The sequence below is a fragment of the Orcinus orca genome, chromosome 9 (assembly GCF_937001465.1).
Source record: "Orcinus orca chromosome 9, mOrcOrc1.1, whole genome shotgun sequence".
Classification (NCBI taxonomy): Eukaryota; Metazoa; Chordata; class Mammalia; order Artiodactyla; family Delphinidae; genus Orcinus; species Orcinus orca.
This window is the reverse complement of record NC_064567.1, coordinates 103848648-103872858: the sequence shown is the minus strand read 5'-3', so window position 1 is coordinate 103872858 and position 24211 is coordinate 103848648. Positions and strand designations below refer to the sequence as shown.

At 44.2% G+C, this 24211-nt stretch overlaps 1 protein-coding gene across 5 annotated transcripts in view; it reads left to right on the top strand.

The window, feature by feature from the left end:
* VWC2 (von Willebrand factor C domain containing 2) overlaps positions 1–24211 on the top strand; it is a 118555-nt gene that overhangs the window by 8405 nt on the left and 85939 nt on the right. For 4 of the 5 annotated variants that reach the window (XM_049714701.1, XM_049714702.1, XM_004277945.3 and 1 more), the window contains exon 3: positions 15832–15961. In XM_049714701.1, coding sequence (XP_049570658.1) covers positions 15832–15961 — 130 coding nt within the window. Of the gene's footprint in view, positions 1–15831; positions 15962–18772; positions 19314–24211 lie in introns of those variants that run through there. The other variant, XM_033402255.2, reaches the window with a different exon arrangement.

Sequence of the window (24211 nt, the reverse complement as noted above, 5' to 3'; positions counted from 1 at the left end):
CTACTGCAATTATGAGCAAGTGCCAATAAAGAGAAAGACACGATTCTCCATATTTTTCAGTCTAATCGTATTTATATTCTTTTGACTGATGTTACTTAGACCAAAACAACACCATTATTATTTTCCTTTGCCGAGGAACATGAACGAAGTTGTGTAAAGTCGACGTTCTTTCCTGTAAGTCAGTTTCATGTGCGCGCTATTGCTACGACTGAATTTGTTTTGGCTTCTAGGAAGATTTGGCAAATTCTGGGCTTCTTAGTTTCTGCCCTTCTGTGCAATGCCATTTAAATGTTAACTTTTTTTTTTTTTTTAAAGAAAGGAGAGTACATATGGTTTCCCTAGACCTTTCAGATGTGTCCCTAACTCAGGTAGGGGAAACCTAACGTGAATGACTGCGCTTTTACGTGCTCCGTGCAGTACTTTATTTGTGTGTATGAGACAAATGCTATAGAAGTTCCCACAGGACATTTGGTCCTATCCAAAACTTCCATAAAGCCTCTGGTCCATAAGATATTCCATCTCTGCCAAAAGGTCCGTGATATTTGCAAGACCATTTTGTCCGGTCCAAAACTTACATAAGATATTTGGTCCATAGCAGAAGGTCTTTGTAGCAACATGGATGGATCTAGAGATGATCATACTAAGTGAGGTAAAAAAGGCGGAGAAAGACAAACGTCATATTATATTGCTTATATGTGGAATCCAAAAAGAGATACAAATGAACTTTTTGCAAATGAGAAATAGACTCACAGACATAGAAAACAAATTTATGCTTACCAAAGGGGAAAGCAGGGGGAGAGATAAATTAAGAGTTTGAGATTAACACACACACACCACTATATATAAAATAGATAATCAACAACCACCTACTGTGTAGCACAGGGAACTCTATTCATATCTTGTAAAAACTGTAATGGAAAAGAATCTGAAAAATTATATATACTAATATAATATAATACTGAAACACTTTGCCGTACACCAGAAACTAACACAGCATTGTAAGTCAACTATACGTAATAAAAAAAGAAGAAAGGTCCTTGATATTTGGTCTTGTCCAAAGCCATTTGGCATGGACTCTTTGGATAGGACCGAATTTCAAGGACCTTTGGGTGTGGACCAAATGTCTTATGGAAGTTTTAGACAGGACAAATATCTGCTAACCTAAATATTTAGTCTTTTATGTTGGGAAGAAGGAAACCAACATTCATCCATTGCTTATATGTTTTATATGTTGGGTGGGGGCAGGGTTTACACAATAGACTGATGAGCTGGTGGTATTTTTTTTTTTAAAGGAGAGAAAACTAAGGTTCAAAACAGTTAAGTAACTTGACTGAAGTCATCAAGCTCGTGATGGGGGAGCCAGGATTTGAGTCCTGGTCTGTTGGACACTTCCTTCCAACTCTGCCTCTTTACCTTCCTGATCCCGTGGGGATGGAGGGGCATTTTGTGTGTGGCTGGGACTGCACAGAGTCCTTACCCTCTGAAGACGTGAGCTTGTGTTCTGGTTCATCCCTGTGCCCATGGGCAATACTCAGAACCTCCTTATTAGCTGGCGGGAAAACGTGGAGAGGATGCTGTCTCTCACATTATAAGAAGGAAATGAGAGATATGAGAACCTGCAGAGCTCTGCACAAACAGCAGAACAAAAGCCTGCTGCACTTGTGGCCTGGGGAGTTGTGCATCTCAGGGGCGGTCCTGCCCCAGCATGGCGCTTGGTCACCAGCAAGATGGCCTGTGAATTTCCTCACCATCAGAGAGTGACTCTAGGGCACTGTGTGTGCCCAGAAGTGTTTCCTTCTCAGATCTGATAAGTCCCAACAGAAAGCTCATGCTTACATTTATTTATTAAAAAATACTTTTTTGAATAAATATTTGCAGGCATTGGGCTACATCCTGGATATACAGTGACAAACCGTCAGGTCCCTCCGATCAAGGGGCAGTGACCCTATAGAGAGTGATGTGCCCAGAGGTTGGTCAGGTGGGGTCGCGGTCTGCAGGGTAGGCAGGTGGAGGCCCCTCACCTAGATCTCAGTGCTGTTAATGCTTTGTGTTGAAATGACAGAGGAAGAAGGATCCTGGGGCAGCTTTCTAGGGAAAAGACCAGAGCCTGTTTCCGATAGCGTAGTTGTGAGATTGAGTAAAGGATACGGTCTTCCGCTCAAGTCTGCACTCCCTGTAGCCGTCCTTCATGGCACGGTTCTGATTATGTAGCCGGAAATCCTTCTTGCTGCTTATCTGTTCCAAGGCTGAGATCCTGCCAGCTGGATCTCACTTCTCCTTCTATTTCTGTCGGGCACTGGGGTGCGTCCAGGACAGAGGGTGCCTTTCGAATGGATGCAGAAAAGGATGATGTCAGGCATCTGCCCGTGGCCCTGCGAGCTCTCTGGGAAGCCCTAGGCCTGTGGAAATGCATAGCAATGGAAAACTAAGATGCCGTGTGGCCTGTGCATTTCCCCTCATGGCAGAAATGATTTTACCTGGGAATATGGAAGACTCATAGGCTGAAAACCCACTGTTTAGAAAACTAATGAAATCCTGGATCTCGTACAATAAAACACATCTTCTCAAAAGCACAGCAGGAATGGCAAAAAAAATAAGAGAAATTAGTCCATAGAGGTGGATGCATGAAACCAGAGAGGAAAGTCAGTCGTTCAGGGGAGGCCGTCCTAGGGTGTCCACTGATGCCCGGGGCCTGGACCCTTGGTACTCGAGGCCAGGCTGGGCCACGTCACAAGTCCAGGGCCCCAGGTAGGGAGAGTCAGATCAGGGTACCTCTCATAAAAGCAGACTCCCCGGAAGAGCCTGTCCTGCAAGAGGTCAGTGTAGACACACCCCCTGGATGGCCTCAGCACTGGGCAGGGCTGGAGGCTTCCCTCTCAGCAGTTGCACATGCCCTGCTGTGGATGTGGAGCCCCTTAATCATGCTTCCCTGAGTGCTCTGGATAATCCATGTGGAATATTTTTATTTAAAGTGGTCCCAGGCTGGCAGGGCCCACAGGTATCTGACAAAGGCAAACACTCTCCAGCTGCAGAGAATCCCCCCAAATAAGGTTCCAAGGAATGTGATGTCAAAATAACAATTCCACACAAGAGGGAAGAGCGTCAGAAACCAGAGTCAGCTGAGACAGACGCAGTCAGATCAGACCCAGATGTTGGGATACAAACGAGAATATTTTTTTATGCACAGAGAAATAAATGCGGGAATCAAGTGGATGGGTAAACCACATCAGTATATACCAAGTACTTGCCAGCTTTGGAAAGGAATTGCATAGAGCCTGTATAAAGGAATGCTACAGTAATTGGAACTAATCTTCAAGGGGAGGATCTGACAGGATGATAGGTGCAGGTTGTGAGATAAGTTAGTGAATCTGGGGGTAGATTTGAAGAAGTTGCCCAGAATGAAACACAGGTGCACGGATGGAACATAGGAAGGAAATGTTTTGGTATATGGAGGATAGAGAAAGAAGGTCTAACATACATCCAGTTAGAATTTTGAAAGAAGTAGCAGAGAATGTGGAGAAGATGAAGTGATAGTGCCAGAGACTTTCTAGTTGAAAGACCCCTATTTCCTGATGCAGGAATCCCAGTGAATCTAAAAAAAGATATATGTATGTGTGTGTATATATATCACACACACATATATTAAGTATATATAAAATATTTATGTATACATATACATATATGTGTATATATATATATGTATGTATATGTATAAAACCACACCTAGTGAGAGTGCAGAACACCAGAGAGAAAGGAAACATTTTAAGAGGGACCACAGAGTCAAGACTTTATCTGCAAAATAACAGTAACTAGGCTGACCCCTGACATCTCGTCAAGAATAGAAAATTTCCGCCAGGATTTCCCTGGCGGTCCAGTGGTTAAGAGTCCATGCTCCCACTGCAGGGGCCATGGGTTCAATCCCTGGTCAGGGAACTAAGATGCTGCAAACCACCTGGCACAGCCTAGAAAAAAGGAATAGAAAACCCAAAGCTGTTAAAGAACAAAGAGAAAATAAGCCTGAATTCAATTGATGTACCTGGCAAAACTATCTTTCAGGAATGAGCCTGAACAAAAATATTTTTCAACAAAAATAGAGTGCGTACTACCAAGAAACCTTTACTAAAAGAAGTTCCAGATGCAATCTAAAGGCTGAAATCCAGGAAGCAAAACAGGATCCCAGAAGCAGAGGCACAGAGTTCAGAAAGAAGGGATCAAAACCCCTCCTTCACTAAATTGCAGATCAGTAGTTCTCAACTGGGGTCCACGTTGTCCCTACGAGGGAGCCTTGGCCACATGTGGAGGCGTTTGTGGTTGTCATAACTGGGGTGGGCAGACGTTACTGACATCTGGTGGGCGGAGGCCAGACAGGCTGCTGGAATCCTACAGGGTCCAGAACAGCCCAACAACCAATATCAAGGGTGCTGGGGCTGAGAACCCCGACTGCCTATTACAAAAGCAGGGGCCTCCAGGGTGGTGACAGCTGAGCTGGTGGTGGGGCTGATGTTCCCGTGCCTTGCAGGGGTTGGTGTGTCCTGTACTGAATTTTGAGCTTTAAAATTTATCCTTAAACAGGAGATGCCATTAAATACAACTTTTAAATGTTCTTGGAAAAAGATGATCGCTGGGGAGCTGGTGCAGCTTGAGGCCAAATTCTGAAATAGGTGAACATTTTCAAAGGCTCCTTCTGTCGTCCAGGGCTACAGGTCACAGGTGGCACCAAGCTGCAGTAGGCCATGGCCAACTCTGCCCTTCCTGGAAGAAAATTCAGACCACTTCTAAGTGATATGCCCCCTGCTCCCGAAGCGCCTCAGAAATAAATACTAACATACACCGTACCAGACAGGTCGGCCCTTCTGTATCACGTCTTTGCTTTTGTCAGAGGTTGACATGCTACACTCGTTTATATCTATCTCCCTGGTCCAACTTTAAAAACAGTTTCTTACTTACATTTTACTTTTAAATTTCATGCATTTTTTGAAAAAGTATCTCAATATTTTCATTTCAGAAGGCTTGAAACAAAATACGCAATTAGTTTCAAGCAAGCCAGGACTCATATTTATTCATTCCTGTTAAGGTGTCAGGAGCCGTAGCTCTGTCCCCGGTCACGCTCTCTCATTGTTGACAGTTATGTTCTGGGGGCACAGGGCCCTTGGCCAGTGGACGGCTGTCACTGTGGCACCTTTCTCCCCTGGGGCCGCAGTACAGGGAGTCCCCAGCTGGCCAGGAGGCTGGCAGTCCCTTCCCTCGTGGAACAGGGCCCCCCTGAGTACCTTTGCCTCAATCGGCTGGTAGTTCAGCCATGTCACACTTGGCAGAAATGTCAGGGAGTGTGGGGTAGGAAAAGAAAGAATTCTGACAAGGCTGCTGCCTTTCCCTGGGCCTGTGAGGAACAAGGGACGCTGGTGGCCTGAGGGATAAACTGTGCTGTGATGTCAACCCCTCAGCTCAGGTCACCTCCTGCAGCAGAGTCCCCTCTGGCCTCCTGTGCCCTCCAGGGAGTCAGAGAAATAAGATCATCTTGCTCTAGGGTGACAGGATGCAGCAGCTGACACAACTGAGTGCTCGGCTCTCAGGGGTGCCTCTGAGCTCAGAGATGGATCCCTTTCTTGTGAGTGAGCCCCACAGTCTCTCAAACCCCCGTGGAAAGGGACCTCATTAACGGGAGAAACTGCTGGGCTGGCCTGTTGTAATATCAGGATGCTTTGGAAGAGGCTCAGCTTCAAGGGGAAGTGCAGGGGCCAAAGGTGTGAGCTGAGGATGCCTGTGCCCCGTTCTCCCGCCCTGGTCCGGCACTTGCTGGGTGATTGGCAGCTGAGGCAGGCTGATGGGAGCCAGGCTCCGACCTCAGATGTGTCCGGGTGGCCACGTCCTAGTTGGCGATGGTGAGCCTTGTTCCTGGAGCTGGGTCAGCTGTCCTCTGGTTAGCACAGTTTTGTGTGCCTGACGCACAGTGAGGCCACGCACTGAAACGTCGGAGTTTGGAGCAGAGAAAGGTTTATTGCAGGGCCATGCAAAGGAGACTGGTGGCTCGTGCTGTAAAAAGCCCCAAGCTCCCCGAAGGGTTTCGGCAAAAGCCAGGTGAGGGAGTGGGGCAGGTAGTAGGGTATGTGATCAGCTCCTGCACAATTCTCAGATTAGCTGATGGTGAGGGAACAGGGCAGGGTCACTGGGTTTAACATTATCAGTCCTTAGGCTCCAGGAGGCCTGGGGCCATGGGCTCATGGTCATCAAGTAGTTAACATCTTCCATTTGGTGAGGGTTTTAGCATCTGCAAAACAATTCAGGAAATGTGCATCAGATACTGTTATCTGAGTACTTCGGAGAGGCCCAATGGCAGAAGACATGGGGAGGGGTCTGTCCTGGGGACAGACAGACCCATTGGGTCCTGCTCAGTTACACTCTGGTCACCTTCACTGCTCCCTGCTTAGCGTTTAAACGATATTACTGCCATCTCAAATGAAGAATGATGAAAGGAAGCAGCATGGTTTTGTTTTCTTCGTGTGTGTGCGCGCGCGCGTGTGTGTGTGTATGTGTGTGTGTGTGTGTGTGTGTGTGTGTGTCTATATTAGGAAGAGATACGCACATGGGTTTCAATGCATTAAGTGTTTTCCCCGTTTGCTGCAGTCTCCACCACTCCCTATTATGCACCTAGTTCACTGCCTCGTTTTCTTACATGACGAATCCCTGAAAGAATCTGAATTTGTGATCCCTGAGAGAACCAATCCCCACATCACACCTCACACCCATCTTTTAAAAGCCTACTCTTGGAAAACAGTTAGTTTTAGTCATTTATATGTTAAAGGAAAACCATTTCCTTTTCATTGCTTCTTTCTGCTAAGGATAACTTATCCTTAATCTTTTATACTAATTCTAAAAAAAGGATTTAGTGCTTCCCATGTTTTAAGAGGAGTTTGGCTTTAACAAAACTGCCCCCAGCCCCAGTCTGTAGGTGGTCACGCCCAGTTGGCATCACATCCATTCTATTAAGGTCTTAATTTAGACATCTGTGAATAGGCAAAGTATCTATTAGAGCTACTCCATCAAAATCTCACCATCACCCATGCTCCCAATTGGGAGGAGAGAGGCTGCAGGGTCCAGGGTAGCACTCCAAGCCTATCTGCCTGTGGCCCTGGGGTTACTCCGAGCCTTGCTGGCCCCTTCTCCTCCTCTCTGCATGGCTCTGTTTGCAGCAGGCCAGGACTGGGCGCCAGGGGCGGGTCCACCGTGGGCACACACCTGCCACCACCACAGAAATGGGGGTGCACGTGCTGTCTTAGCTCAGGCTGCCAGAGCAAAATGCATGAGACTGGGTGCCTGAAACAACAGAAATTTACTTCTCCTGGTTCTGGAGGCTCGAAGTCCAAGATCAAGGTGTCTGCAGGGTCTGGTTCTGCTGAGGACCCGCCTCCTGGCTTGTACACCGCCGCCTACTCATCATGTCCTCACTGGGTGGGGAGAGGGCCCTCCTCCTCTCCTTACAAGGACACTAATCCCACCCGCCAGGGCCTCACCCTCGTGACCTTGGCCTCATCTAACGCTTATGACCTCCCAAAGGCTCCGCCTCCAGAGACCATTGCACTGGGGGTGAGGGCTTCACCATATGAATTTAGGGGGAGGCATTCAGTTTGTACCAGGAAGCCAGCAGGTTTTTGCTACATGTGATCGGACTGTGTGATCTGTTAGGTCAGCACCCTTCCAGGACATTCCCCAGGTCTTCAGCCCAGAAGAAGCACCCTGCTTCATTTTCATCTGTTTGCCACCAAGTGAAATACACCATGTAAACACTGCCTGCATCTTTCCCCTGTAAGTGAGTTCCTGCATGATCCGTATTTATCTGAGGGAACTATTCACAGGAGGATTTGAAAGACATTAAGGGGTCCTGCCTCAAGCTAAACTATAAAAGTCAGTCTTTGGTGCCTGAGAAGAAAGCGGTGCCTTGTCGGGTTGTCAGACTGTTGTTCTGTTCATCTGCTGTGTGTGTGTGTGTGTGTGTGTGTGTGTGTGTGTGTGTGTGTGTGTGTGTGTGTGTGTGTGTGTGGTGGAGTCCTATTCTTCCTGAGACTGGAAGCTGACAGCTCCTGGGGACAGTCTTAATTAAGTCCCTTTGTGTGCAAATCCGTTCTCTGACAGCCAGTAGAAAGACAAAAAGAACAAAACAAAACCAGAATCTTCTCTGAAGACGCAGGAAGCAGCAGCTTGCGTTAGCTCCGTGGCCATTGGCTTGTGCTGGAGGCTGGAAGGTGGCCGTGGACCAGGTTCATCAGGGGCTGCTATTCCCATGGGAGGGAAGATGGGGGGTGGGGACAGAGGGGCTGGAGCCCTCCCTGCTGGCCCAGACAGCGGGCGGAGCCAGGGAGGCATGGGCTGCTGGGTGGGCACCTCTGTGTCTGGCCCGGACCCTGCTGCTTCCCAGGGTGGAGACAGAGCCTTGCTCTAGTTTAAGATATTTCGGGTCGAGGAAACTTGAGTAAGGTTGGGAAAGGACTTAGTTTGAGGTGACTGTTGAAAAGAAAGCTGGGACCTGCATAGCATCTTCCAGGCATCTTGCAGGGAGTCAGGGGAGGGTGGTCAGAGCAGGCAGGGTGGCCCAGCACATACTCATGAAGATGGTACGTGAGCAGAGCCCGGTGGCCTGACCAGACCCTGCGTTCCAGCCGCTGCCTTGCCTTGCTGTGTGGGTTTCTGGACAATTCACCCGACCCCTGGGTGTGTGTTCACCCCATAAAAATGCAGAGTTGAAAAGCATTGCTCTTGCGTTTTCTTCCAGCTCCAAAATATCACAGCTCCGGGTTATCAGAAGCTAATGAGACCTGTGGTTTAAGTAGAAGGGGATTCCCCTTAAGTGCAGCGCACTCACGAGTGTGACCCTCGGCACTTTTGGGAAGACACTAAGCAGCTGGAAGGACACTTTCGCCATCTGGTGACAAAAGTGTGACAGTGGCTTTGGGAGGATGCTTGTCATTCAGGGCCACGCCAAGGACTGCTTTCAGCGAAGGGCGATTTTAGCTCCTGCCTCTTGTTTCTTCTTTTGCTTTTTTTTCCTTTCTTTGTTTTTATTAGTTTCAGATATCATTTGATTTTATCACATTCAATTTTTGTTAAAATAAAATGAACATTATCCTATTAAAATGTAACGTCAGAAAAATAGAGAGAGGTTATTAAAGAAGTTACCATCCTTTTTGGGGAGAGAAGATATGCTTGAACAGAGGAATTCTTTTTTTTTTAAGAAGATTATCTGATTGCAAAACTTTAACTTAGATTGTTGTTTTGGAGGTAAAGAAAAAAATGAAATGATAAAACGATATAGTATCCAAACTCTAAAACACTTACTTTAGATTTTTATTTTGAGAACTATTGAAAAATTACTCCAGGAAAAAAAGGTTAAAATTTGTATTTCTCTCTGTACACGGCAACTTGTTTCTTAATTGGAAGTTATCAGAATAATTATACAACAGGGTCATAACACGTAAACAAAACTCAAATGCACAAACACTGAGATCTTGTTCTTTAGCTTTAGAACAATTCTTCTAGTTCTGCTGATGGTGGGAAACGTTGTGCTTTCCAGTTTAGATTTCTAAGTCTCTTTGGGGTAGGTTCTCAGCCCCAGGAGGGAACCGTGGAGCCGGCGAGGCCCCTCCTTGTCTCCATGGCGCCCCTCTCCACCTGCTCTATCCTCCCCAGCTGACTTATCCACATTCCAGTCTGATCCCTTTCCTCTCCCTCCCACTCCAAGAAACAGCTCTGCCTTTAAAAGCCATAACATGCACACAGCTCAGCTGCCATCTGCCATTGCCTGCTTTTCTGTTAGTTTCTCTTTTTATGTGTCAGCTCCCCAGCCAGACTGGGCACAGAGGTGAGCGACTTGGGTGTGTCTTTGTATCTCTCTGTGAGGATACAGGATTCTGTTCGGGTCCTGAGCCTATGGGATTGGTCAGTGGAGGGTGGAGGGCCTGGTGGTGGGGCTGAGAAGCCTGCTCTTGTATCGTTGCCCCGGAACCACGTGTGCCTAATCCAGCCTGCAGGGTGTGTGTGTCCACGTCGTATATCTTCCACTTTTGGATTTGAAGTTTGTCCACTGGGTAAGTAAGAGAGTATGAGTCCTCAGCTACTCCTTATAAATGTTAGCGATATATAGGAAACACTGACACACAGAGTAGAATAGTTAGGAAAGATGTAATAGGCAGAGGGTGGTGTGACACCTGTTCCCCACGTGCAGGACTAGATTGCTCCAGAATCTCGAGGTTTTGCTTCCTGATCTCAGGCTGTGCACTTAGGGACCCTGTTTCTAGCCATGCCCTTTATGCACTTGTCAGATCCCTTCTGTGAAGCCTCTGCTTTCGTGTGTATATCATCCTAGCATCTGTATCTTCTCTTCCACTTGTGGATTAAATGTGTAATCCACATCTTGATCCCTCATAATGGAAAGATTCCTCTTTCTTCCCTTTGCCTCCTGTGTGGGTATCTAATCCTCCAGCAGCTCCTTACCAGGTGGTGAGCAGCCCTTCCTGAAGCAAAGCTGTAGATTTCATTTTTTATGTTTCTCCTCATGTGCTGTGCAAGTTAATTTCAGCTCCTGTGTCTTTCAATGGTTTCTTCCTTGACTCAGTCAATATTTATTGAGCCTGTGCGGCGTTTTGCATCAGCTCAGTTGCTGTAATCATCCTGGATGTGACAGAGACATGACACGCCCTGGCCCTTGAGTTGCACTGAATCTAGCTGGCAGCTGACTGCAGGCTGGGAGTCGGGCTCTCAGTGACAGGACACGGTGCTCTTGGCCAACACGTCCGGAGGAATTCAAGGGGTCCTGGGCTTATGGAGATTCAAAGGAGGGGGGGGAGGGTCGAGGAACTGGGAAAGAGGAAGGGAGAGGGAAGCCCGGATTTCAGGGTTTCTCTTTGTTTTCATGTTAATCTTAGTTTGTGTCATTTTAGAATCCAACACTATGGGGGTTAGAAACATAAACGGAACCTCTCTGGTGATGGACAAAATAGAGAAATGGAGAGAAGACTTTATTTTAGGTGGAATGGTTTTAACTGAGAAAGGTCTGGGCTGACACCTCTTAGCTCACAAATTAATCCCATCTATGAAAACATTACAATTCCTTGGGAAGCTATGCTGGGATTTTCATGCCTCTCATTTGTCTGTTCCTGAGGAGGCATCTGCATTCAGCCTGGAATTAGTGGGGTTTCGTGGCACCCACGCCAGCAACCACAGGGCGAAGTTCCAGATAGGAAATATAATGGTGGTTGCTCGTCAGAGAGCAGGATTCTGGTGACACAAGGCATCTTCGAGTTCTCACCCAGGCCACTGGCCTTTTCTGGCAGCACAGGACAGAAAGATGTGTTGAAGCTGGATTTAAGAAAAGTATGTTGGCCTTTCCAAGTAGGTGGGCATTCTGCTGGGTGTGGAAGGTGCAGCTGTGTAGGCAGGATAGAGCAGGAGGAAGTGTCTGGAAATTAGTTTCTTTTTTTTGTGCATGAATTTTCATAGCAGCTTGATGGGTAACAGCCCCAAACTAGAAACAACCCAAATGTCCATAAACAAGTAAATGGATAAACAAACTGTAGCATGTCTATACAATGGAATATTGTCAAAAAGGAATGACAGGAAGCAGCACAGACACATCTCAAAATAACTATGCTGAGTGAAAGAAACCAGGCAAGAAAGAGTACATGTATGAAATAAGTTTCTGCCTTCCAGAATGCAAAGACATTTGGGACACAGACAAGAGTGAGATTCAAATTCAACCTGCCTTCTGCTGTATTTCAGAGCCTGGTCCTTCTCATGGTTATGAAATGACACAAGGCAAAGCTCCTTGTAGATAGCTATCTAACTGCACCAGAGTCCATAAATGTGAAATATATGAGATAAAATACAGCTGCTAACAAGCAACTAGCATAGACGCTCCTCCCAAACGACCACTTACTTCGTGTAGATCCTTTTAGGTACGAGGCCCTGAATGTAAGCAGTTTCCATTAGGAAGGCCTCATTCTACATCTGAGAAGTGTTTCCCACGTAAATTAGATTGCTTGTTCCTACTTAGCTGTCTAGAAACAGGCTCGGTATGTATTTTACAGGCCTTAACTGCCTATGTACATGTGATACAGACATGTATATCATTACTGCGCATTCTGAGGGTCTAACTCATTGTGAAAATACTTTAGCTGCCATCAAGTTAAGATCTTTCTTTCGCCTCTGCTGTGCACTTTGTATTCACGGCTGCTTCGTGGAAAGCATGCTCAGACGTGTCTGTTCTGCATGGTTTTGCTTCAGGTTAGACCCACGTTGCAGCACTGTCGTTCCTAAGCCACAGTCACTGGGGTGACTCTGAGAGCAGAGGGGGCCAGTGAGAGCCCTCAGCAGAGCCCTCAGCATCAGTACCTCGATCCGAGGCTGGTCCAGGCGCTGGCCCTTTGCCAGCCTTCCTAACCCCCCCCCCCCCCCCCAGCCATCACCCATGTTCCCACCTTCCTGGAACTAGCACAAGTGGGTCTCATCGGTCTGGGCTCAGGATTGGGATGAATGAATGAAGAGCACAGAGCTTCTCTTTACTCTCACTCCCAATTCTGCAAGACTGTGCTCTTTTCCTCCAGCACAGCGGTTGACTACTCCAGCCCATAGTGGGTACCTTGAGAATGGCTCCTCTTCCCCAAATGCCCGGGTGTTCCTCTAGGTGCTCCATCTAAGTTCTGTACAAAACTTGATTTGTAACCGGAAGATTGCAGAGGATGGCATTTCTGTCATTAGGCGTGTTATACAAGGTGTAGGTGGCTATTGCTAGCCGGCGGGATTGCAGAAACACACCCTAGAAGCTCATGTTCCTGCTCGCAGATCCAGCAATGCACTGGGCATTCTTACCTTCCGTTTGCACAGAAGGACAGAGAACATGGGTCGACAGGAGGCCTTCTGGTGCTTGAGCTGGTATCTGAGGGCTCTTCGGCTGGGGTGACGCTCAGACCTGGTGCCTGGAATCAGAGCAGCATGTGGAATCCAGTCACGGTCTGGGCAGGCTGACGTCCCACCAGGGTCCCAGACACCGGAGCTGGCTGCCCCACCTGCTACCATGGGGTGTGGGGTGGATCCCAGCCACACGAGTGGGCTGGGGCAGACAGAGCAGGGCTGGGAGCTGAGGCCGGGGAGGGACACACACACACTCGTGACCCTCACTGTAAGCCTCAACTGTGATTTCTGAGAAGTAAGCAAATCTCCACATAGTTGAACCAGGATTTCCAAATGTGTAGCGATAGTAAAACCCACAGTTCAATTTTTGATCACGTTGCAGACCTTTCAGAATTTAGCAGTCCCGGCTGCGTGTGTGGTTTGAGCATGGCTCTGTGGTGGGAGAGGGCGATGTTTCAGGCCCAGAGCAGGAAGGAGGGTTTAGTTTGCAGGCCTGTCCAGGAAGCGGCCAGGAGGGGCTCCTCGGGGCCTGTGATGATGCCTTTCTGATTTGAAGTTGCACCTTTGTTGTTCTCCTGAAGCCCTGTCCTGGGGACAGGACAGAAGGGCCCTTCTCTCCTTTCAAATTCCAAACCGAAATGGGGCTTTTTCCTGCTCCCTGCAGAACAAGAAGGGGGTGGGAAGGGCCTTGAACTCGAGCCGGAGCCCTGTCTCTGATGAAAGGTCTGCCCACAGCCTTCCAGAACAGGAAGGGCCGTGCCCCTTTCTTGAGGACAGACCCCAGTCATCCCCGGCCCTCTTTGCTCCTTCCTGACTATCCAGCCCTCCAGATGGAACCGTCCTCACCTCACCCGGGGCAGGGGCTGCCTCCCCACCGTCTGACCCAGCCGGCGAGTGCCCTCCAGACTGTGTGTCCCGCCCTGGAGGGGGCAGTGAGGAGTCTTACAGTGTTCCAGAAGCAGAGGGCGTGGTCAGCTCCTGGACATTCTTCTGATTGGCTGCTGGTGAGGTCATCGGGAGTCGGCATCAGCAACCTGCTGGCTCCAGCTGGTCTGGGGTCTCCGTGCTGGTGAGCAGCTTGCAGCTAACTTCTCCCGCCCGGTGGGGATGTCAGTATCTGCAAAACAGGTCAAAGGACACGGCTCAGAATATTGTCTACAGGGCTTGAGGAGGAACTAAGTTAAAGGTCCTTGACTTTGTTTAATGGCTAAAGTATTATTTTGTCTTGCTTGACTGTTTCCCTTTCTTTCTGCATTTTCTCACTTCTCTGATTAAATTTACTCTTTGGCTAAAGTTTTTCTACAGACAAAAGACAGGCTGAGGACATGGGTGAGGGTCTATTCTGGGAAGGACCCATAGGGTCCTGCTCGGTTACATCCTGTGCAACTCAGGGTCTCTGCTTTTAAAACTCCGAATCCTTTTCTTATCCTGCTTGCTGAGTAAACCCACCCTGGACACAAGGATGCTACAGGCTGAAAAGAGAACTGGTAGGAGACAAGGACAGGAGGAGAGCGGAGGCAGAGAGATGCTTGTTATGGTAGCGAGAGAGCCTTCTTGTGCCAGCACCGCTTCTCAGAAACGTGCCTTTACGTTGTTGTAAGATTGATTTTTAACTTCTAAGGCTATAATGCAGACCGGGTCAAGATTTTGTCCCGGGCCACTCTAAAGTTTTCTTCTCAGTGTTTTCTTTCTTTTGTTACTTTCTAAGCGTGAACACACACATACACACACACCCCTAAGTCGTGACTCCCAGCCAGACAGTGGTCTAGTGCCTTTAAGTACAAATTGAGCTTTTGCTTCGTGCAGTAACCAGGCCACTTGGTGGAGTTTGCAGTTTGGGGGTTTTGCACGGTATAGACCAAGGGAGCACCCGCGAGTGCTGTTTGTGCAGTGCTGGTCGTGCCACTCGTGTTGTACGCAAAAGTCAAGTGGGGCCTCCCTGCCCAGAAAACTGTTTGGTACCCCCCGTCCCATCCGCACTGTCCTTTAAAGCACGTATTTCCACATCACAACTCCCGATTGCTGGGTCCACATGTGCTGTTTCTGCTTTGGCATGGGTCACCCCAGATGAAAAATCACTCTGTGGGTGGTTTCCAGGAAAAAAGGAATCATCCCCATCACGGCCAGCCTGAGTCACTACAGGAGGATTTGTTGGCAGTGTCCAGCGTTGCCAGGAATGGCCATTACGCTTGATTGGAGCCACCCAGAAAGGTAGAATTGGGGCCAGTGGCTGGAAAGTGCAGCAAGGCCAGTTGGAGCCTGGAGATGAAGGCCATGGTGACGCTGGGTGATGACCCCTGAGAGGCCTTGGACTCGAGCCGGAGCCCTGTCTCAGATGAAAGGTCTGCCCACAGCCGGTGGCCTGATGCCTCTGGGTCTCAGTTTCCTCGCCAGAAACTAGGGCGATCATGTTAGTAGGGGTGTTTAGTATTGCCATGAGACTGACATGAGATCACGTTGGGACGGCTCCCCGCCGGGTCCCTGGCCCTGAGAAGCCCCCCGTTTCTCCTTCCTTTACCCCGCCCTTCCTGCTCTGCTCTGCTGTCTTCTCACAGCTGAGATGCTGGGGGCGGGCCGGGCTGGCTGGGTGGCCCTGGGCAGAGCTGTGGGAAAACGGTTCACCTGCAGGATGTGTGGCTGGGCAAGAATTCAATATGACGTGTTATTTAATTTTTTAAGAAACAAAACCCTTTCTTCAACAGAAAGCTCATAAAGAAGCTCACTATGTGGGTTGATAAAAATACAGAGGCTCCGGTGTGGAGCTGGGAGGGATCGAGCATCCCAGGCCCCACCAGCGTGCCCCTCCTTCCCCCCAGGGGAGCCTGCTCAGCCCCAGCCCCGTCCTCACGCTCTGGGACCCCGGGGCTGGTGAGTGCGTGACGTTCAGGGCCGAGGATGGAGACACTGCCCTGACCGTGGCCTGTGTTGCAGGTGTCGCCGTGCGAGCGGTGTCGCTGCGAGGCCAGCGGGGAAGTGCTGTGCGCGGTGTCCGCGTGTCCACAGACCGAGTGCGTGGACCCCGTGTACGAGCCCGACCAGTGCTGCCCAATCTGCAAAAACGGTAGGTGGATGCGCGTCCGGCCCGCGACCACGCAGGGGTCCCTGCGCGCTTCCCGCCGATGAACGACGGGATGCACCGGGGACCCGCGGGAGCTGGGCTCCAGTAAGGCCTGCTCTCTCTTATCGGTGTCAGCACAGTGTTTTATACACGTTTAGTTCTTTGGGGGAAAATTCAATTTCCACTCTTGAGGAGAGTTGCTTATTTTAATTTAACTTTGTTTGTTCTTGCAAAGCAGTTTCTCTCTTTCTGAGACAAATCAAACATGCCAGTTGGGCTTATTTACTTTTCATTACTAAGTGGATTAAACGTGAAACATCGTTGACTATTTTTCATAAGCAACATTGGCAGGAAGAGAACCGCCTCTTACTCCCAGTGAGAGCCTGGGGGAGATCAAAAGCCTTGTCTGCTTTATGAAAGAAAAATGGCAGCATGGCTTTGGTTAGCAAGGGAGAGTGTTTCCTCATCCTAAAGGATAAGTACTTTGTACCTGAGATGCGGCGTGCATCCAGGCTTCACTTTAAGAGGGTGTTGAGAAGAGTGGGTTCCCAGGGAGGATGGGATGAAGACCCGTGGCTCAGGATGGTGGTTGGATGAAGCAGTTGAGCGCAGCTTGGAAGAGAGCAGCCTCTGGACATAAGACCACATCTTCAAGTACATGCGGGTACTGCCTTGGGAGAGGGTTGGGCCGTCTCTCTGTGGCCCCAAGGCCACAGTGCTAGGACGAAGCCAGGGCAGAGTGTCTCAAAAAGAAGGCAACTCCATGGCCTGAGCATTTCAGAGACGGGAGGGGCTCACCTGTGATGTTGTCAGCTCATCATCTGTGGGGTTGCTGGACATCAGGCCGTGTGCTGTGGGCTTTGTCAGCGGCTGACGGTTACATGGGGCTGCTATCAGTGTCTGCGGCAATTCTGAGATTCTGCAGTCATGCCCACTGTGTGGGCTGTGAGGTTCCACGGATGCCTTTCACCAAGTGCACACAGATACCCAGATTTCACCACGAGAAATTTTAAAACTCTTGAAAGGAATCAATAGAAGAGGATGTGAAGCTTCTGTGGAAGCAGGACGGTGGCAGCCTCTCCACCGGCGGTGTGGAGTGAAGTAAGCGTGGGGAGGGGGCGCTGGTGCCTGGGGTTGGTGAGGAGACCACAACGACTGAGGTCCAGGCTGCAGCACACTGCACGAGGCGGCATGACTGAGCCTTCCCGAGTCAGTGATACTTAGTGAATGGCTTGAATATAAGTGGCTCAAATAGTTGGCATCTTAAGCATGTAAGATATTGTGTCGCTCTTGTCAGTTATGACAAAAAAATAAACACAAAGTTTTGGCCTTAGACAGGGAATCCTCATTTCGATGTTTACAAAAGATGGAAAGACATGATTTCCATCCTTGAGGATATTTTCAATCCCCGAAACTTTAGAAAGGTTTCAGACCTACAGAAAAGTTGATAAATAGCACAAAGAACAGAGGTATACCCTTCACTGTATTTACCTATTATTCATATTTTGCCGTTTTATTTGCTTTATCTCTTTTGAGCTCTGTCTCTGTCCCCGTCTCTCCCTATCTCTGTATATCACCCAACACTGTCAATACATTTGCTTATTTGTTCTTTTTCATAATACACACAGGATACCTTCTATTTATACCACAACCAGCATGAAACCTACTGGTTAAAGTTCAAGATTTTTTTGCAGTTCTTTTTGCCCTTAAGATATATCCCACTTAGGGTATAGAGTTGGAGAACTTAGAAATTATTTGAATTAATTCTTTATCATGTGTGGATATGTTAAAATTTTATAAAGATTTAAAGTCACTTATTTCTGGATGATTCAATTTTTAACGTTAAGATATAATTTTATTGTTTGAATAAGCAAACAATGTTCAAAAGTAAAACCTGTATAAATACGGTATAGTCAGAGATTCACAGAATGTTTTAATGTTGCACTGATGGTTTGGGGAGAGAGATGGTTGTTGCCCTGATAGCAAACTTCTAAATGCTCTGCCATTGCCTTTACACTTTGAGAGACAGCATAGAATGAAATAAGGCAGGATTGGGGGTATTGTATTAAAGATTCTTAGAAGGAGGATGAATATGTTTTGTAAAACTAGATTAAGAAAGATTACAGGATACAAAAGGATTTGTATTCAAAGGTTTGATCCAATTATATCGAAACAGCAACAACTTTTTATTTTCAGGAATACACCCAGAAATAAATGTAAATGTCTAATCATGTAAGTACTCTTAAATTTTGTTATAACGTATTCACTAGATATAATCTGTCTTTCATCTGTCTCTAGCTGTAGGGTATTCTGACCTTGACAGGGCAGATGGTGTTCGGAATTCTTACTGAAAAATTTGCTTGAAAAGTGAGAACAGTTTCTATCAGAAATGAACGTCCTGTAATAATTGGTTGAGATTAGTGAATAAGTGACAGTAGTCCATCCCTACTGCTGTGCAAAAAAATCAATGTTTTCAGTAAGAAAAAGTTATACATCTGATAGATCACAGATTACAGGACATCAAAAGTGATGCCTTGTAAAATTAAATGTTTGGATAGACTTAGCTTGGATGGAAAGGAAAATCACGATTCAGTTGCAAGCTGCCAAAGTCACTTGCATCAAAGGAACAAAAGTTTGAAATCAAGAATGCCTGGAATATAAATAAATGATCACAAGTAACATACAACTTAAAATAATCACTTTGTTGATTTGTATAGATCAATCTCCCAAGGATTTTCTTTTCTTTGGGACTGGTTTTTGGATTTTTCCTACTGATACAAACAGTGAGTGTTCTATTGACTTTCGGGATTTCAGGTTTTCTCTGGTGCTGGTGTACCTCAGATGAGGCTTACGTTCACAGCACACATTCCCTTCAAGCCGGAGATCAGAAGACTTCCGTCCTGCTTGTGTGCACCTTACCTTACTTTAAACATTCAAAGGAAGGAAACTGACGGATGTAAGACATTGATGTTGACATACGAGGACCTTGTTGGGATTAGCGCTGATTCTCCAACGTGGAATATTATACCCAAGAGGGAATATGTACACCAAAAGCACAAAGGCACTGAGTATAGATTGTATATCTCCCTGAAGTATTCAGTACTACTTGACGATAGTTGTTTAGAACTTTATTTCCACCAGAAAATGAATATGGCTATTTTTGGAGGAAAATGAAAACTTTTATGAAATTTTTAAGATAAATATGGAGACTTCAAATTATTAGAAGCACTTTCATGGAAAACATGTGAGAAGCGCTAAGAATTGGACATGGTTGTTTTTGTGTTTCTCTTGTGTATTTCAGACAGTAAGATAAGATCATAATTAAACCACATGTAGTGAGTTGGACAGAACTGAATGATATGTGTGAGTGTGATTTATATCAAGATCCTTCTCACAAGGAAAAGCCTACTCCCGTCGTATGGCTTCAACATTACATTTTTCCAAAATTTTTACCAAAGTGATAATACCAATCTTGTGGAAACACTTGATCATTATTTAAGATGACATGATCTTAACCATAAAAAAAAATAAAGGAAACTACAAATATCAGAATTAATACTTGATTATACCAAGTTTGTTTTACAAAATCAATATGTAAAAGTCAGCTGTATGTCTAGATACCAGCAACAAACAAATAGAAATGAATTAAAAACTACTCTTTCAAATAACATCATACATACCAAATAATTAGAAGTAAATGTAACAAAATTGGACAAGAGTGCCACACTTAAAAATCTTAAAGCTTTATTGAGAGAAATTAAAGAAATCCTCAGTAAATGGAAGGATAGACAATATTCATGATTGGAAAACTCACTAATGTAAAGATGTCAGCAGCCTCAAATTACTCTATTAAAGAAATAAAATCTATGTATTCAGCATAATTCCAGTAAAAAAAAAATACAATGACTTTTTGTGCAAATTACCAAATTGATTTTAAAATCTACATGGAAAGACAAGTTAAAAACTGGCCAGTGAAATACAGAAGAAGAACAACAAAGCTGTAAAATGTATACTGTAAAAGTGATTAACACACTGTGGTACTGTCTCAAAGATCAAAAGACTGACAAACCAGAGCAGAATAGAGTCAGAAAAGACTTAGGAATGAAAGACCTCTAGATACACTATGGAGCTGATCCTGCAGTATAGTGGGGAGGGGGTGATCTTTCCAATAAATGTTACTAGGTCAGTTGGGAGCAATATGAAGATAAATGTTGATTTCTTCCTCACACTGTACAAAAAAAAAACAGTTCCAAATAGATTACAGATTTAAATATGAGAGTTAAAATAATGCTTTCAGAGGAAAACATAGAACACCTTTATGATTTTGATTAGGCAAAGGTTAATTTTAAAAGATACTAAAAGCACTAACCATATGGAAAGAATTGATACATTGGACTTTATTAAAACTAAAACCCTCTGTTCATCAAACAACATTACTAAACCAATGCAAAGCAGCTCACATGTTGGGAAAAATATATGCAATGCATATATCTGACAAATGAATAAACCATTCTAACACAGAAAAACAAACTAGAGAGATGAAAAAGTAGAGATGAAAAGTAGAAAGAAAAATGTAAAGGGATTCCAACTGTCTGTGGACCTCTGTGTCTTTCTTCTAGTTCCGCTAATCATACACACAAGTTTTCTCACTGAGTTGTATGTACTGGGATGCTGCCACTCACCACTGCTTTTGTAACATTGTAGTTCTGTGATAGGACCTGCTCTTGGGGTAGAGTCACGAGAGAACAATAAATTGGATTTCCTATTTTAGTGAAAATAATCTAGTATTAATCTGAAGTAGATTGTGATAAATTAAGATGCATATTTTAATTCTTAGAGCAATCACTAAGAAAATGAACAAAGGAATTAAACATAGCACACTAAAAAATATTTATTTAACTTAAAAAAGGCAGTCAGGGAGGATCAGAGGAATATAAAGCCAGAAAACTTGTAGACAACAAATAAAAAATGTATATGCACTTAATAATAGAACCTCAAAATACAGAAAATAAAAATTGATAGAATTGAAAGGAGAAATAGAAACTTAATCATAGTTGGAAATTTCAACAAGCTATTCAATAATTCACAGAAAATCTATACAGAAAATTAGCAAGGATATGGAAGACTTGAATGACACTGTCAACTAACTTGACCTAACTGACATATATGTGGAACATGGCACCCAGCCACTGAAGAATGCTTTTCAAGTTGGTGGACATTCTCCAGGGTAGACCATATGTCGGGACATAAAACAAATCTTAATAAATGTAAAGAACTTACTCATACAAACTTTATTCTTTGAACATAACCGAGTTCAGCAGAATCGATAACAGAAGAAATCTGGGAAATTTGCAAATATTTACAAATTATATAGCACACTTCTGAATAACCCATGTGTCAATGAAGAAATCACAGAGAAATTAGAAAATATTTTGAACTAGTACAAATGGCAACAGACCATACTAAAATGTATGGGATGACGCTAAGGCAGTGATTAGAGGGAAATTTACAGCTTTAAGCACCTGTATCAGAAAAGAAGAAAGCTCTCCAATAAATATATAAGCTTCCACCTTAAGGAATGAGTGGAAGAAGAGCAAAGTATTCTAAAAACATAGCACACAGTGAAAGAGAGAAGGTAACAAAAACGTGAGCAGAAATAAATAGGATAGAAAATAGGAAAAGCTTAGGAGAAAGTTAGTTCAGTTAAGTTAGCTCTTTGAAACTTGGGACTTTGAAAACATCAGTAAAATTGACAAAACTTTTACTAAACTAAGAAAAAATCAGGGAGACAAATCAAGATGGAAAGAGGGGACATTATTACCGACACTACGAAAATGAAAAGGAATATAAGGCGCTATTATTAACAACTTTATACCAACAAATTGGACGAGTTGGAAGAAATGGACAAATTTCTAAGAGAACACAAATTACTAAGACTAACTCAGTTCATTTCTGAATTGCCCTAAAAGAAATAAAAATTCAAATTTGTAATCAAAAGCTTCCCACAAATAAAAGTCTAAACCTACATGGATTCACTTTAAATATATTGTCAAATATTTAAAGAAAAGAATAACACCAATCCTTCACAAACTCATTCAGGAAATAAAGATGAAGGAACATTTCTCAATTTATTATGTGTGTTTTTTATGGTCCTGGTACTAAAGCAAAGCAAAGGTATCACACACAAAAATACAACTACAGATCAATTTCTTTCATGATTATATATGGAAAACTCCTTAACAAAATATTAACAATCTGAATCCAGCACCATAAAAGGGATAATACACTGTAACCAAGTGAAATTTATCCTGGGAATGCAAGGTTGGTTTATGATCTGAAAAATCAATTAGTGTAATATGCATATTATCAAAAAGATAAAGAATAAGAAAAATTACCTCAAAAATGGAGAAGAGGTATTTGACAGTGTTCAACACTCATTCATGATTAAAGCTCTCAACAAAATAGCAAAAGTGAAATTTCTATCCTGATAAAGGGCAACTATGAATAATCTATATCTATAGCTAACATCATACTTAATGGTGAAAGACTGGATGTTTCACCAATAAGATCAGAGAGAAGGCAAGAATATCCACTTTTGCCACTTTTATCCACTACTATAGTGGAGGTTCTACATGGTGGGGTTAAAAAGAGGAAGAAAGAAAGAAAAAAAATACAATAAAGCAAATTAAGAGGTAAAATTGCCTTTACTCAGAGATGTCATGAAAAATATTTGAAAAATTCCAAGGATTACACACACACACACACACACACACACACACACACACGCAACTATTAGAACTAATGAAGAATAACACCAGATTAATGTATACAAAGTCATTTTTTGTAGCAAGCAGTGAACCACTAGCAATGGACAATAAAAAAGAAATTGAGAAAATAGCTCCACTTGTAATAGCATCAAAAAGAATAGAATACTAAGGAATAAATTACCAACAGATGTGCAAGATTTATACACTGAAAGCTACACATTATTACTGAAAAGAGATATAAATAAATGGAGAGACATTTTATGAGTAGAAGTCTTAATATCATCAAGATTGCAGTTGTCGCCAAATTGATCTATAAATTCAATGAAATTCTATACAAATCCCAACACACTTTTTGGGTAGAAATTGACAAGCTGATCTTCAAATTCCTATGGGTCATAAAGGATAGACAAAGCAATTTGAAAATGAACAAAACTGGAGAATTTGCACTATCCAATTTCATAACACATTATAAAGTCTTAATAATCAATATACGGTGGTATTGGTGTAAGGATAGACATGCAATAATGGAACAGAATTGAAAGTCTAGAAAGAAACCCAGAATGTAAATCCTTACCTATTTATTTTTCACCAAGATACTAAGGCATTTCAACAGGGAAAGAATGAAAGAACATCCTTTTCAACAAATGGTGCTGGGGTTATTAGACACCCTTGTGAAAAAAAGAAAAAAATTAACTTACATCCTTACTTAGATCACCCCATATACAAACACTAACTCAAAATGAATCACAGACCTAAATGTAAGAGTTTAAACTATATAATTTTTATATTATTAAAAATAGAATATCTTCATGACCTTAGGTTGGGCAAAGAGTTCTTAGATTCAACACCAAAATCACAACTCATGAAAGGGAAAAAAACTGATAAATTGAATACCATATAAATTAAAAGCTTTCACATTTCAAACACCTCATTACAAAAATGAAAATATAAGCTACAGACAGTGAGAAAATGTTTACAAATTATATACCTGATAAAAGTCTTGTATCCAGTGTATATAAAGAACTCATACAACTCAATAAGAAGATGAACAACCCAATAAAAAATGGACAGAGGATTTGAACAGACAATTCAGTGAAGAAGGTAAACAAATGGTAAATAAGCACATAAAAATATGCTCAACCTCCTTGGTCCTCAGGGAAATAAAAATTAAAGGCACAGTGGGATACCAGTATACCACCTCTAGAATGGTTCTAATAAAAAAGATAGACAACATCAGGTGTTGGCACAGATGTGGAGAAACTGGAACCCTCAAGCATTTCTGGTGGGAATGGTCCATGTGCTTTGGAAAACAGTTTGGCATTTTCTTAAAAAGTGAAACAAAAACTTTTATCTATCCTAGCAATTGCATCCTGGAATTCAATCCCAGGAAACTGAACACATGTCTATGCAAAGGTGTGTAGGTAAATATTCATAGCAATATTATCCTTTGTAGCTCCCCCAAAATAGAAATAACCCAAATGTCCAT